Source organism: Girardinichthys multiradiatus, chromosome 23, assembly GCF_021462225.1.
Source record: "Girardinichthys multiradiatus isolate DD_20200921_A chromosome 23, DD_fGirMul_XY1, whole genome shotgun sequence".
In the NCBI taxonomy this organism is placed as follows: Eukaryota; Metazoa; Chordata; class Actinopteri; order Cyprinodontiformes; family Goodeidae; genus Girardinichthys; species Girardinichthys multiradiatus.
Genome location: NC_061815.1, coordinates 40,473,658 through 40,488,249, shown reverse-complemented (window position 1 = coordinate 40,488,249; position 14,592 = coordinate 40,473,658). Strand labels below are relative to the sequence as shown.

General features: G+C 36.9%; 1 protein-coding gene across 1 annotated transcript; it reads right to left on the bottom strand.

The window, feature by feature from the left end:
• Positions 1-597: 597 nt before the first annotated feature.
• arr3b (arrestin 3b, retinal (X-arrestin)) lies at positions 598-6,253 on the bottom strand. Its single transcript, XM_047353191.1, has 17 exons — positions 6,220-6,253; positions 5,880-5,911; positions 4,875-4,905; positions 4,664-4,724; positions 4,017-4,061; positions 3,629-3,822; positions 3,482-3,541; positions 3,317-3,393; positions 3,083-3,215; positions 2,904-2,988; positions 2,717-2,789; positions 2,176-2,313; positions 1,936-2,013; positions 1,792-1,815; positions 1,662-1,711; positions 1,547-1,550; positions 598-1,026 (listed from the first exon to the last, which is right to left on the bottom strand). The coding sequence occupies exons 2-17, from the start codon at positions 5,885-5,887 to the stop codon at positions 993-995; spliced, it is 1,095 nt and encodes a 364-aa protein (XP_047209147.1). The 5' UTR covers positions 5,888-5,911; positions 6,220-6,253; the 3' UTR covers positions 598-992.
• Between the last annotated feature and the right edge of the window lie 8,339 nt (positions 6,254-14,592).

Sequence of the window (14,592 nt, the reverse complement as noted above, 5' to 3'; positions counted from 1 at the left end):
AATACTGTTAGAAATTTTACTTTGTATGTGTCTGATGTGTGGTTTCCAGTATCACAATCTTCTAAATTCAGTTGAATTTGTGGGCAGAGCTGAAAAGGAGCGTGAGAAAGGTGCTCTACAAACATGACTCGGTTACACAGTTCTGTCAGGAGGAATGGGCCAAAACTCCAGCAAACTATCATGAGAGACTTGTCAAGGACACCCAGAACGTTTGAGCCAAGTCTCAGATTAAAGGTCAATTCTACCAAATACTATAGAAATATATGCACTGAACAAAATAACACAAGCGTTCCAAAAAAACCGTCATTATTCTTGCATTTAGCAAATACAAATCATTTTGATAATCATAACTGACCTAAAACAGGAAAATTTAGTCAGATTTAATCTCAGACAGTAAGGAAAAATGTTTTTGTAGTGTTTGTAAATATCTGGTTTCACCTGAGTGCAATTTAATATAAAGACTAAACCTATTCATCTCAAGCTGTAGTTTTTAACCTGTGTCCTTTCTTTTTGTTAGTTTAAACTGTTTTATTTTTTATTTCTATAATTAAGTAGTTTAATGCAAAATAACAATTTCAAATGACACATTGAACAACATAAGGACAAAAGAGTGTATTTGTTTATTTGTCTGTAAAGAGTAGCAAGTATTGCGAAGACATTCATCCCATAACTGCAGGTTTATTAACTGCTCTAACAACACAAAAATCCACATCAATAACAAATTGAGCTAAGCATTTTCACTTTATAGAATGTGCATAAAGGTCTCCACTATACTAAGGGACATTTGACAATTGTCCCGTACATTTTAGATATAATGACATTCAGAAAAAAGTTACATGTAGTTATTCTGTAATTGTGCATTGAGTGTAATTTACAGTAAAAAATAACATATACATGGAAAATAGGAACATTGTTGTGTTTGCATGAAACAATTCTGTGTGTGTTCTTCATTGGTGATGAGTTCCTTGGTTTTCCCAGTTGATTTTCCTTTTTTATGCCTCCACAGGATCAACTATGACATCCGTTCTGTGAATTAAGTGGATACCAACATCATATGCAGAAGAAATGTACAAAATCTCTATTTTGGAACATGGAAATATAAATTTTGGCCATGTGTAAAACAAGATGTGGGCTATTTTTTTGCATATATTTTATTTGGGTAGTTTATTTAATGCATATAATGCTGTTGCAAATCATCTAAATTTAGTATATCTTCTGGTATGAACATCTTAAACAATCATCTGTAAGAAGCGCAAAGATCACATTAGAAATAAGTTTTTAATGTGATGCAAATTTGTTTTGAAACATTTTAATGCATCATAGAGGCTTTTTTGATATTCTGGTGTTGAAATGATCATGACTCTTGAATAGTGACCACTTAAAACACATTGAACTGGAGTTGAATTCACCTGTGATAAATAGATTTTTAATCCAATCGGCTGTGGTTAATAAAACACCCGTTACAAATTACAAAAGAAAGCAGGAACATGCCCCTAATTTTGCTTTCACACGAGAACTGAGTTGCCAAGAGAGTTTTTGTACTTACACTTCTGCTCAATGTACCACGACGACATGCAGTAAGGACAAAAAGTGGAAAATGATCACATTAGTCGTCACAGTAAACATTTGATTGGCTATTCGGTGTAAAACAAGTCACTAACCTGCTGGTTTTGGGGACATCAGAGTTAAAGGAAGCTCCACAACAACGTCACTGAAATTGAAAAGTTTTATTGTTAGAAAAATGCTTAAATGTGATCTATTAGAAGAAAACAAATGAGGGAAATCATTTACCTTCCTGTCAGGCCACCCAGCAAGCTTTTGTAAGAGAGAAACAATGAAGGAGATTGAGCAACCAGGAAAGGGTTGTTTTTTAACATTTTGTCTCAATGTATAAAAGAATATTGAGTTCCTCTTCAGTGTTCAGTGAAGCCTTACCCTCCTCCAGACGCCGTTACAGCAATTTTGACTTTGTAGTGGACGATGATTCCCTGTATCTCCTTGTCCCCTTGACTCCTGCCAGGAGACAGGAATAGTTACCTTTTTAGAGCTTGAGGATTTATGTTAAGTGGATGAGACGGTGTGTAGTTGCATCAGTGCCACTTATTAAGAGGATGAAAACCTGTCCTGAACACACTGTAAGCTCTTTGGTTCAGTGAGAAAGTAGATTTATCTTACAGCGTCGTTGATGCCAAGTTGGTGTCCTCGTCTTTCAGCTTTCCATCTACGGCAAGCCCTCGTTTTTCCTTGTTGTTGGACAGCATTGGGGTAACTTGAAAGGACTTCTCAAAAGTAGAGTTTGCAGCTATATTCTCTCTGCGTGTTAAAGAGGAAATAAATGAACGACAATGCATATTTATCTGTTTGTTTGGTAATCATGAAGTGGAAACACAATTATTTAGTCTACTGTAACATTAATAGATGTAATAGATGTATTTGTAACATATCAGTGAATGAGTCTATGAAATTAGCTTGGCTGCCTTAGATAGATACGTTTTCTAATTCACATTATGAACTGAATTTAGTTGCATTGTACTAGAATTTGAATCTGTCTATATCACTGGATATAGACAGATTCATGTGGCACCAACTAACAACATTTATTGTCAGTTGGTGCTACATAAAGAAATTTAATTAAATAATAGAATTGAATTAGATTTTTATACGTTTAATTCATATGTCTAGTCATTAAGCCTAATTGAAAATGTATAAACCTTACACAAACTCCTCGGAGCAGACCTCCTTGGTGTAAGTGTCAGATGAGTAGAGGACAACATTTGTTAACTGATCCACTGAGAACAAACAAACAAAACAATGTTTTATTGTCATTTATGTACTTCTTTTTTGTTTCTTCACCCTGCACCAGTTAAAAGTATCAATTTGATTAGCTTTGTGGTTTTTCTTACCAGAGACTTTGATTTTCTTTATAGTCTTTGAGGTTTCGTTGTTGATTTTCACACTGACATTGATCGGGTCTCCATGGTAGTAAATCTTAAAGACAGCAGTAATGTTTTTTTGGAGTTATTCACTTAAAGCATTCAATTTTCAGAATGCTAAACACTTTGGCATAAGAATTTTAGTGTACCTCTTTTTCAAGAGATGCCTCCAAGTGAATCGGTTTGTCGCTCATCATAAACTGTTTGGAGAGTTCGACCTTTGGTCCGGCTTTGTTAGTCGGTGCGAACTGTATTTTACGAATCATCAAGCGGCAGGTGTCCCTGAGGCAAGAGTAGGTACGTACACAGCCAAGTGTGGGCCAATACATTTATTTTGTTGCATGTTCAGGATGAAATATATGATCACCAGTGGGCAGACTTACTTTTTTTCAATTACTTCATCTGGATTGCTTGCTTCATTGGCAATGTATGCTTTGACCTCAAAATCCACTCCACAGGCCTGCAACAAAGCATAGTCTGTTTACATCATAAGGTCACACATTTAAATAGAAGTTAAATAAAACAAAAAAAATGGCTGCTAATGGTACCTTGCCGTCATCTTTTGGCCCTGGGTGTAAAGAGACTGAGCATGGTAGATTTGTTGGCATCTGAAATAAGCAGGGATGGAAACAGAGCAGATTATGAATGACAAAAATAAAAAGTCATTCAGTTCTGTGTCCAATTAACTTTGCTACCTGGAAAGAGAAGGGACACCCTTGCTCGCCAACTTTTTTCAGGAGGGATTCCTGCATTGGTGTCTTAGTTGGATTTCCATCTGCAGGTGGATACACCTGAACTTTCTTCATCCAGATGTCTCTCCTGAAGGAGAGTCCGATAACATCCAGGTCGTCACTTCCATAGCGGAAGGCACAGGCGAGGTAGACAAATACTGCAATGGAAAATCATGATGATGATTCCATGTTTGTTAAATGCACGGATTATAACTAATGGTAGCTGCCCCCAGCAACCCAGACAGACACACTGGGCAAGGCTGTTTAAATTGTGTACATTGTGTTTCTTTATTCATGCAACATTCTATTCTATTCTATTCTATTTTAATATTTGTAAGCAAAATAATAATACCTTTTCTGCCATTAAGACCAGAGGGGTCCACCTTAACTATCCCATCTGCAAAAAGAAGAATACATTATTTTAGTTAAATTTCAAAGGAATGCATACATGCATATAAGCCCAAAATTATTTATACTCCCCGTCATATTTAAGTATAAAGTTATCTTTTAATTTTACCAACATGTTTCACCTGACTGGAAATAATATTACAGTTTTTGATTTGCCCAACCAGAGTCCCTATTTGAATCTGATAGAGAAGCTGTGGAGGTGACAAAAGATGAGGGTGACGGCAAGGAGACTTTCCAGACTTGGAGTTCATCACCAAAGATAAAAAAATCAAAATACCAATGGAAACATGCAAAAGCTGTTCAGAAATTATAAGTAGGGTATGGATTGCTGTAACGTCAACGGTGATTTTTCCATTGATTATTGAAATGACTGCATGTAGAATTTGAGCTTCAATATTTTAATAAAATGTAAATGAAAGGATTTTCAAAATGTATACTCCTTTTAATTAATACTATTATCTTTTAAGAGATGCGTCTGTCAAATAGTAGCAGTCAAAAATTTAAATTAAATGAGAATAATTAAACATCTAAATTTCCCTGGGTTATGAATAATTCTGGGCTTAACCATAAATCCCCTCCCGCAATACACACCAACCACTTCGACAGAATCCACATGGTCCACAAAATCTCTCCTCCCCAAGTACAAGGCAATCTAAGACAAACCAGTAAAAACAGTCAGTCCTCAGCCAAGGTTCCCAAACATTGGAGGTTTTAACTTTGGGAGCTGGAAGAAAGAACGATAACAATGATGCTGGTCTGAACCCAAAGGGTGTCCCATGATGACTATTTTTAGGCCACTTACGCTTCCATTCCCACTGGTCTTCTTAAACACTCTGAAAAGAAAGACAATATGGGAAAAAGGGAGCCAGACATTTATTGCAAACTTTAATTATTATTAGTTTATTAGGCTTGCAAAATATGTAAGAAACAAAGCCAGATTGTCCAAGTCCACACGAGCTTCTCCTTGATGTGTTTACTTCCTTGCATTCCAGCCAGTACGTTATTGACTTCAGTGTTATAGTAATTTGAATGAAAGGTGTTGTCATCGCTGATTAGAGAAAAAACTTCCACATTATCCACCACCCACCCCACTCTCCCAATAATAGATTCTCTTAGATAGAAGCTAGAAGCTTTAAATGCTTTGCTCAATTATAGCTATAGAAGGTACTTTCTTCCAACTATTTTTATACTTAACACCAGACAAAAAGAAATTGTATATAAAATAAAAAAAATGAAAGATCTCTGAAGTTCATTGGTTTGCTGGCTCAACCCAGAAGTCTTCTGCAGTAAGATCAATCTCTTTGCTCTGTGCATATGCCGTAAACAACAACGTAATCCTCTGGTTGTGTTTGCCACTTTCATGTATTTGCCAAGTAATCCTGCTTAATCCCTCAAATTGTCTTGTAAATCTCTCTTCCAAGATTAAATCCACATGATCTACTTTAATAAGGGTTTATCTATATCCTGGATAAATGATTAAAGAAGGGAAAAATAACGAAAATGTTACAGGATGTCAATATGTTACTGTTAAACCAGTTATTGTTCTTGTAAAGGAATTTTCACTTTAATCCTGAGTTAGCTGTATTTTTGAATGAACAATGAAGAAACAGACTAAACATCTAAATTCAACTTTTTTATATCGAAATAAACCCTAAGTAATTGTTAATCCTTGCATGTACACATAAACATAAGCAAATAGAGAAATTTTACTAAAAAATGTTTGTTTTTATATCTACAATCTAAAGCATTTGTCTGAATTTCAGAGCTTTTTGGTCCTTTTTAGTAGATTAATAGATAATTGACTTACTTTGACATGATGGCAGCAGATGGAGATCCTGTCTACAATGAATAAAGATGAAGTGGTTTGGTTATAAAAATGTGCAACACAAGATCTTCAAAAACGTTTCATTATATTCTTAAAAGCTTTAATATAGATTGATCATTGTTCTAGTTTTAGTCTTATAAAATAACCCAGACAATGACTTCTCCTTGGCATGATCTTAAGCATCGGCTCCTACCTTGTAAAGACGCTCACACCTGTTTTCTCATCTCATAAAATCAAATTTAACTCATCAAAAGCCCAACGTCTGAATTTGGACCTATTTGTGTCTCGATCTTTGTCTTGAAAGGCAAAGAAGCTGACTTACCGTGTCCTCGGTTCTAATCCGTCACAGTTGATGGAGAGAGAGTGCCAATCACTGCCTTCTGTTTTGCTTTTATACAGTGACCCCCGCCAACCTTGGAGCCCTCTCTTCAGCTTAAGGGCGGCTGTTGTGGAGAAAATCTGATTAATTCATTATAACACTACTGTTTTAGTCCACTGCACAGTTAAAAATAATCATTGCGTATGGAAGTCGAAGAGAATAGGCTCAGAGATGAAGGCACAGTCCGACGTAGGGGCTGAGCCAGACACTGATGGTAGAAACCGGTTATTTTTATCGTAAAAATGAGCTTGTAGTTTCAAAACCTTTTTACCTTAAGTGTTTTTAATTCTTAAATGAGTAAATCTGTTAATAGATAAACAGATGGACAGGCAGAAACATACCAAAGTAATTTAAACGTTTTGGTAGCAATTCCTGTAGCAGTAACTATCTTGAGAATCAGTTTTCTCTGAACAAGCAGAGATGGAGAAGGGGAAAGTTATTACAGTATGCAGCTGCACTGCTGCATACTGTTATAACTATGTACATTTAGCAGTTGCAAGCACCTTTCTATATTTTCCAATAAAAAGTCCAAGTACTAGAGTATTATTGTGAAGGACAGTTGCCATTGTTTACATGAGTAATTTGGCTTGTGTTTAAGAGGCTAGTCAGATTCTTCTATTATAAATAAAATTACAAATGCATTTTTCAAATAAATACATTACGTACAACAAATGGAAATCCTTTTAAAACTTAGGTTCTAGCACTTTAATTCCATTGCCCAGACAAATTATAAGTTTGGATTGGGGTAAAAGATAGTCATCCTTCTTATAGCTTAGACATGCACAGAGTGGTATTAGCTGGATTTGAGTTGTTGTGGAAGGCAGGACAACAGATGGTTCTTCTACCAAGCTTTATGCAATCTGGGCTCATGGAAGGTTTACAGAAACCTGAGTGACCTCCTGACTTAATGCTGTGGAAGTCATAAAGATTTACAGGTAGCCTCAGTGGTATCATAAAATCCTTATGTCCAAATATGGTTATGAAGAAGGTTGACTAATTCATGACATCCTGTAAAGTTTAGTTTTGGACATCCAATGCCATAAGGATGCAAAAAAGAATTTACCTGTAGTCATTTCTGGTGAAAATGTTAAGATTGAACCAGTATTAATACCTCGGAACTCTCCTTGATGACAGGCTGACCTTTGAAGCCCATATGGACTCACTCCATAAGAAGGCTCATCAGCGAATACATTTTTAATGGAAGCTTTGTGGTTTTAATGTAAATTCAGTTTTTATGTGAATGTTTTATTCTTGTTTTATTGAGCCTGTAATGACTTATAACTTTATCTGCTGGTTTGAATTTTTAACTTGCAAAAACAGAATCAAACATTTCAGATTTGCTAAAGTGTGTGTCAAAATTGCCGATGCAGCCTTAAATAACGGATCTGATCCTTACATTGCAAGGTCAAACAAAAAAGGCAGAACAATCCTGGCGGATCCAGATCACCCGCTGCACCATGAGTTCAAGCTGCTTCCGTCTGGACGCACATATCTGCTGCAAAGATCTAGGATTGCAAAGATTTAGGTTTGATAACTTAAGGAGCTTTTTTGCATGGCTGTTTGAGGTTGTAAAGCCATTTCAGTTTATGTAAGAAATTGTCTCAAATCTAGTAAATAAAAGTGAATGGGATGGTCTTTTGTTATGCAGGGTCAAGCAGAGCACAAAAGGCGATGACGCAAATGTTTCAATCCACCAATCCGCCTGCCCGATCCCTGTCTAAGTTTAACTTTTGTGGTTGAAGTTGCGATTTCTTTCATCACACCAACTTTACCAGAAGTTTGTTGAAATAAAATGTTGAAATCAAAACCCTTTAAATCTCATGTGGCCCCAGCGATTCAAAAGGTTAGGTAAAGTGTTTTATACAATGGATGGATGGATGGATGGATGGATGGAGGTAAGGCCAAAATTCTTCATACCCCCCCTAGATTTAGGTAAGTTATTTTTTATCTAACCAACATGTTTCTTCTGACCTGAAGTAATGTTAACATTTTGGACGAGTCAAGAATCTAATAGAAAACTGTGTAGAGCACTAAAGATTAGGGTGATGGCAAAGAGGTTTTTCCATGTCAAAGACTTGGAGCTCATACCAGTTGAAAAAGCTGCTCAGCAATTATGAGAAGGTTTTTTTTTTTTTGCTTTAATACCAATACAAACATTTCCACTAATTATTCAGAAGGATGTAAATCATTTTTGACATGCATTTTAATTAGTAAAATATAAAAAGCAACTAGATGATTATTTTTAAAATATTGTTTTTGTTATCTCATGTGAGATTTAGCTTCTTGGTCGACTGTGAACAATTTTAAATCAAAATCTGTAATTGGTATGAATAACTATGAGCTTAACTATAAACACACTTTTGTTTTTTTATGAAACCAATGAACACTGTTCCTTTTTAGCAAAAACGTCCTCAGCTTGGGATATCAGCCTTTCATGATTTTACAAAGACTGTCTGAGTGTGACTGGCTGCCTATTTGCAACATATACAGGGGTTTAACGCAGCTTTCAGTTGCGTTTTAGCGCCCACAGTTATCTCCATTGATCTTCAGACGCTGTGAACAAATCCATGGGGGGATTGATGGAGGATCCTCTGGTTTCCTTAGCCAAGAGTAATTGCTTTATTAATGAGGGTGGTGGATGATGGTATTTTGAATGGATTGTCTCACCTTGGAAGCAGAGGATAATGAATCAGATTGGTTTATGTTTGCACTGTCCTCACTTTAAAGTGTCATTTAGGGACGGGGTTTGAGATCTCTTTAAAGCTCCCCGGACCAGGCAGCACTATTGTGAACGACATCACCGGATCATCGATGAGCAGAATCATCTTTGCAGGTCCAGGTTTTCAAGATCGATCGACATTCGTGTAAAACCTGCAGGGGGCGGTGGGATGCACAGGTTTTGGCCTTGAACAATAAACAGCAGAGGTCATACAACATTACTTGGTTTCCAGAACAAATGATGTTAAGAATTTAATTTATTTTTCTCTTTATGCAGTTAACAAAAGAGCCGCAACTACCTTTTGCAGGCATCAACAGGAGCGGTCCTGAGGAGCTGAGATCTTGCGAGAGCTGTGCATAAGATATATATATACTGGTAAACAAACAAACACGATAAACTCAGGTAAAACAAGCCAAAACATAGTCACATCTTTTCCAAATAAAGTGGGATATTAGCCTTCAGCCTTTGCTACTATTTAACTCAGTCTATTTGTCCCATGGGCCACAGTTAGTTTAGTAAATGTGTTTGCAACCCCTTTTACTTTGAAACCCATTAATAATACATGGTGCACAGACGTTACCTAATTTTTAATATTGTCCTGCTGTGTGTAACTTAATGTCAGTATAAATAGACAGGTTCTGTGAAGGTTTCAGAGATTTGTCAGAGAACATTAGTCAAAAACAGCATCTTGAAGACCAAAGGACACAGCAGACAGGAATAAAGTTGTGGAGAAGTTTAAAGCAGAGTAAGGTGATAATCCCAATCCCAATCTTTGAACATCTCACTGAACATTGATCAGTCAATCATCTGGAAATAAAATGAGCAATTGCAAAGATATCAAGGCACGACTGTCCACCAGAACTGACAAAGTAAATGGACTGAACTTATATAGCGCTTTTCCAGTCATACAGACCACTCAAAGCACTTTACACTAGAACCACATTCACCCAGATGCACTCTCGCATTCATACACCGATATGCAGATTGGTAGGCAACTTGAGGTTAAGTGCCTTGCCCAGGGGCACATTGACATATGGCAGGAGGAAGTTGGAATCAAACCCACAACCTTCTGATTGCAAGATGACTACTCTTCCCACTGAGCCACAGTCGCCTCACTCATAAGGTCATAGTAGCTTTTGTGGAGCTGCAGAGATCCAAAGCTCAGGTGGAAGAATCTGGCAGCAGGAAGAACTGTTAACTGATAGTTTCCCTGTTCCCCTTTTTATGTCAGACTGGTCTGTGCAGCCGGTAATTAAATCCCCATTTATTTCTTGTTGGTTAAATCAGTTTTGTTCTGTTAACCAGTTAATTTGCAGTTATGTTAAGTTGTTGTGGTTAGGCATTGTTTGTTCACTTAGGCTCTTTTAAGGGCCTTTTGACATTAACTGATTTTCTTTCGATTTGTGTTTTACTTCTGCGTAAATAAACCCACCTTTTTTTAAAAGCACTACAGTGTCCTCATGCCTCATTTGCTTGGGACATCACTGTAATGAAAGCCGTAAGAATTCTGAACGTTTGCTACAAGTCATGTATTGAACAAAGGAAATGTGGAAACAGGTGGGGGCAGAATCATGTAGTAGGGATGCGGAAGTTGGTCAGAGTTGATGAAAAGATGGAGCTAAATATAGAGCGATTCTGGAATAAAACTTGTTAGAGGCTGCAGCACTTGAGACTGGAGTGGAGCTTTCCCTCCTTTCCAAAAACACTAAACATACCTTCAAAGCTACAAAGGAATGGTTTCCAAGCACATTCATACAGATTTCATTGAGAATGGTCCAGTCAAAGTCTAGACCTAAATCAAATTTATAACCTATAACTTCGGATTTTCTGCTTAAAGATGCTCTCCATCCAACCTGACTGAGTTTGAGCTGTTTTGCAAAGAAAAATGTGGCGACGACAAAGTTGGTAAATACATCCCCCAAAAGACTTGCACGTGTAATTGAAGCAAAATGTGGTTTGATTTGACATTTTTATTTGTAAAATAACTTTCTTTAAAATACGTTTGTAACATTAATTTCATTCCACTACACAAATATCTGCTTCTGTGTGTTGATCAATGACATAAAATGCCTATAATATTATAGTTTTGTTTTTGCAACATGACACGATGTAAAAATGTTTGTAAAGAACTGTAATTATTTCTTCTACATTTTTCTACCATTACTCTTAATAAATTTCTGTTACTTCATGTTAACAACAGCCTGGCCAGGGACAACAAGTGGAAATTAACATTTATAACTATAACCTTGTACCATGCATTTTTCCTTTGTTAAGGTCAATGAAATGTACATTGCCTCTGTAAACAAAAACATACGGTCATCATCATCACCATGTATGAAAAGTTTGCATGACACTGGACACCATGACTTATAAAACTAATTGTTTTTCAAACACTGCATTATAATCTGACAAAATAGCTATGTGTGGCAGAAAGTCACAACTTAATCATGTCAGTGGAAAGACATAGTAAAAATTTATAAGATATGGAAAGAAGGCTTTTGACTTCTTAATTTTACATGAATTCATTGTTATTGATTTGTTAAGTATCACTGACCTCTTCATATGGGCAATAGAGCTTTACATAACTGGTAATAGACTCAGACATACCAAGAACCTCTGTTAACCATCTCTTAAAGAAACAGATAAAAGATAAATGGACACAAATTAACCATGATTTGCTGCAGTTTGTTACGTAAATGTTGTTTTTGTCTGGGCTTTGAATATTCCACAAATCAAAAGTGCTCTCTTGAGAGTTAAGTTGTCAAATGTAAAGATGTTGCATACCACGTATTATCAGCTGGGAACTATCTTAACAAAAGAGCCTTGTATAATGCTAGGCCCTGGTCTCCCCATGGTGAACTCCCTATTTTACCTGTTTCATCTCTGCAGGCCAACACAGAGTCACGTAAGCCGCTTACAGTTGAGCTGGTACCTTTTTAGACAGGTGATTTATATATACAGCCAGTATTGTCTCTTGCAGGAACTTCTGCATTGTCTCAGTGTATTAGCGCCCCATCGTATTACAGCCTCTTAACAACACAGCCTCCAGATTGTTGCTAAATCGAGACAAGAGATGCACTGTTCGCTATTTAAAGAAACTGTTTTACAACCCAATGGTGAGCCAATTAATGCAGTCCTGATATGCTGGTGTAAGACTTCTTGGTGTACCCTGAAATAGACAATATTGCTGAACTTAATTAGTATCTGAAGCACATTTCAGTCTGAGCTCAGAGTGACTGCCAGGCAACTACAGCCTTGTTTAGTGTTAACATATCTGTTTTCTGTAGTGCGCTGTATTTTTAGGTGAGTTTCTGCACACTGATTCATGTCGACAGAGGCTGTAACATTTGGGTCACCTTGTTGTTGTTTTGTAATTTCACCAGGTTCTGCTCATCATGTGCTCAGTGAAAGAGAAGGCATCCTCCTTGGACTACCTGGTACCAACAATGTGTTTCATTCTGTTCTCTTGTGGTTTGGAGGAGGTGATACCATTAATTTGCAGAATAACTTCAATGCAGGACATGCAAATAGGTAGCTGGCAAAAAGTTTAATAAAATCAAATTAACCAATCCATGGTCATGCCTGCTTGTACTTGTTGTGATTATGAATTTGGGAATATTATTTAATATTAATATTTTATCAAATAATATTTCGGTCTGTTAAGGGTTGTCCTGTGAATACCAGCTCAGTAAGGCGATGGTATTAGGACAAAATAGAAAGGTGTGAGACGAGCTCTGACATTATTGAACAGCATAAACTCTGCACACATATGGAATGAATTCACACAATTTCTTAAAATACAAGAATTTATTAACAAAAATAAGTCAACTCAAAGTCAAACATATTTCAATCAACAAACTCTTTAATATGCTAAAACAATCCAACTAAACTACCAAGCAGAATTAAAGAATAGGGAAGATTAATGGGCTATGTACAACATAAACAAGTTGATTAAAGATGATTGGAAATTATGACCAAAAGAGTGATGCAACATTACCATGCAATGTTTATATTTGAGAACCAAGGATTATCTTGAAGAATCTGGAAGTGAAGTGAAGTTAGTCTTGGAACCAACTTAGGCAATGATCAGCAACCTTTAGACAACCCTTCACAATGCAAGATCAGATAAAATATTATTTTAATAAAATAATGTTTTAAATAATGATCTGCTGAACAAAACCAACCTTCTGGATGACAATTTCTCAGTGTCTAATTAGCTGCCTTTATTTATTGAAATAAAATTTGAAGAAATATTATTAAGGGAATATTTTGGAAAAGAGCCAAATCTTTCTGGAGAAATGGGGCTTAATGGTGTTTACTTAGTTATCAAATCTAGTAAATGATGTTCAGGGACTATTATTCACTAGCTTGAAACTAACGACCTTTCTGTTAAATACTCTTTAGTAGCAAGCACGTGTTCTTACCGGTTAGCATTTGAGCTAACAAAAGAAGCTAATAGCTTAGCACCAGAATCAACACATACCTTTAAAATACCAGGGTTAATAAAAGGGTTAAAATGCATAAGCATGGACGGCGCGTTATGATCAATCTTCTGTTTAAAATCACCCTTCAAGTAAAGTTTGTCTTAACTTTAAAAACACACAAAGAACACAACCTGAACATGTGTGCTGCAGATAGCCTGCTAGCACCAAGATAGCTGAGTTCAACACAAACAAAACTTCATAAAATGAAAAACGTTTAGATCATTTCATCCTAAATCTGTCTCTGCCCAAAACACCTAACCTCATGAACCGTGGGGAGGAAACGTTGTCCAAGGGGCGAAACTTGAAGAAACGTACATAGTCAACAAGCGGCTAACCTCGGGGGTTGAAGGTGCGTTCGCTCTGTGAACAAAAGGGTTAGCTCCGGAGCTGTAGCTGGGCGGCTCGTTCTGTCCGTCAACCAGCTGTTCATTACCGTAAACACGGTGGTGTGGACCGTTGTCCTTCCTTCAGACTTGGCTTGTAGAAACAGCTTCTCTACTGGGGATTTCTCTGCGACACAGTTTCGGCAGGCCTCGGAGAGAAAGTCAGCAATGCTTATACCTTAATTTCCCCTCTTTATGAATGAAATCACCGGGTACACAAACAGTGCTTCACTCATACTTAACTTGTGCATATGATCACGTGATCTTATGACATTCTTGGATCCAGTTTGAAGAGTTTATGTCTTTTTGCCAGCAAAAGACATCAGCGCGCTGGGCCTCCCCTGAACGGTCCTTTAAAAAGATTAAAACAGAATAAAGGGTGTTGGAAATTATTTACCATCATCATACCTTGTTTGATAGATTTTACAGGGTTGATTCTGGACTGCAACAGCTTGCCATGTCTTTTAGGAACGCCGTTACCTCAGTTATAACGCACCTGTAGATCATCTCAAACTCCTCCTTTGTGATGACATCTTTGGAGTGGCTCCACTCTTTACCACCAACCTTACAGTTCGATGTTGCACTGTCAAAAGGTGTTTGTCTTTTGACTGGTGGCTTGTCTTTTGGCTGACGCCGGTTCCCACCCCCCTGGTTCTGTTGCATCACTTGGGGACTTACTTTGTGCTTCTTCTTAGGCCTGTTCTCAGTTTGAATGTTTAACACTCTAACT

What these genes read in the sequence shown, in the direction of transcription:
- arr3b (XM_047353191.1), bottom strand. An exon ending in AGACCAGTGGGAATGGAAGC is followed by an intron (nt 4,725 to 4,874) that starts GTAAGTGGCCTA and finishes GGTTTGTCTTAG; the next exon opens with ATTGCCTTGTACTTGGGGAG. An exon ending in TGGTCTTAATGGCAGAAAAG is followed by an intron (nt 3,823 to 4,016) that starts GTATTATTATTT and finishes TTTCCATTGCAG; the next exon opens with TATTTGTCTACCTCGCCTGT.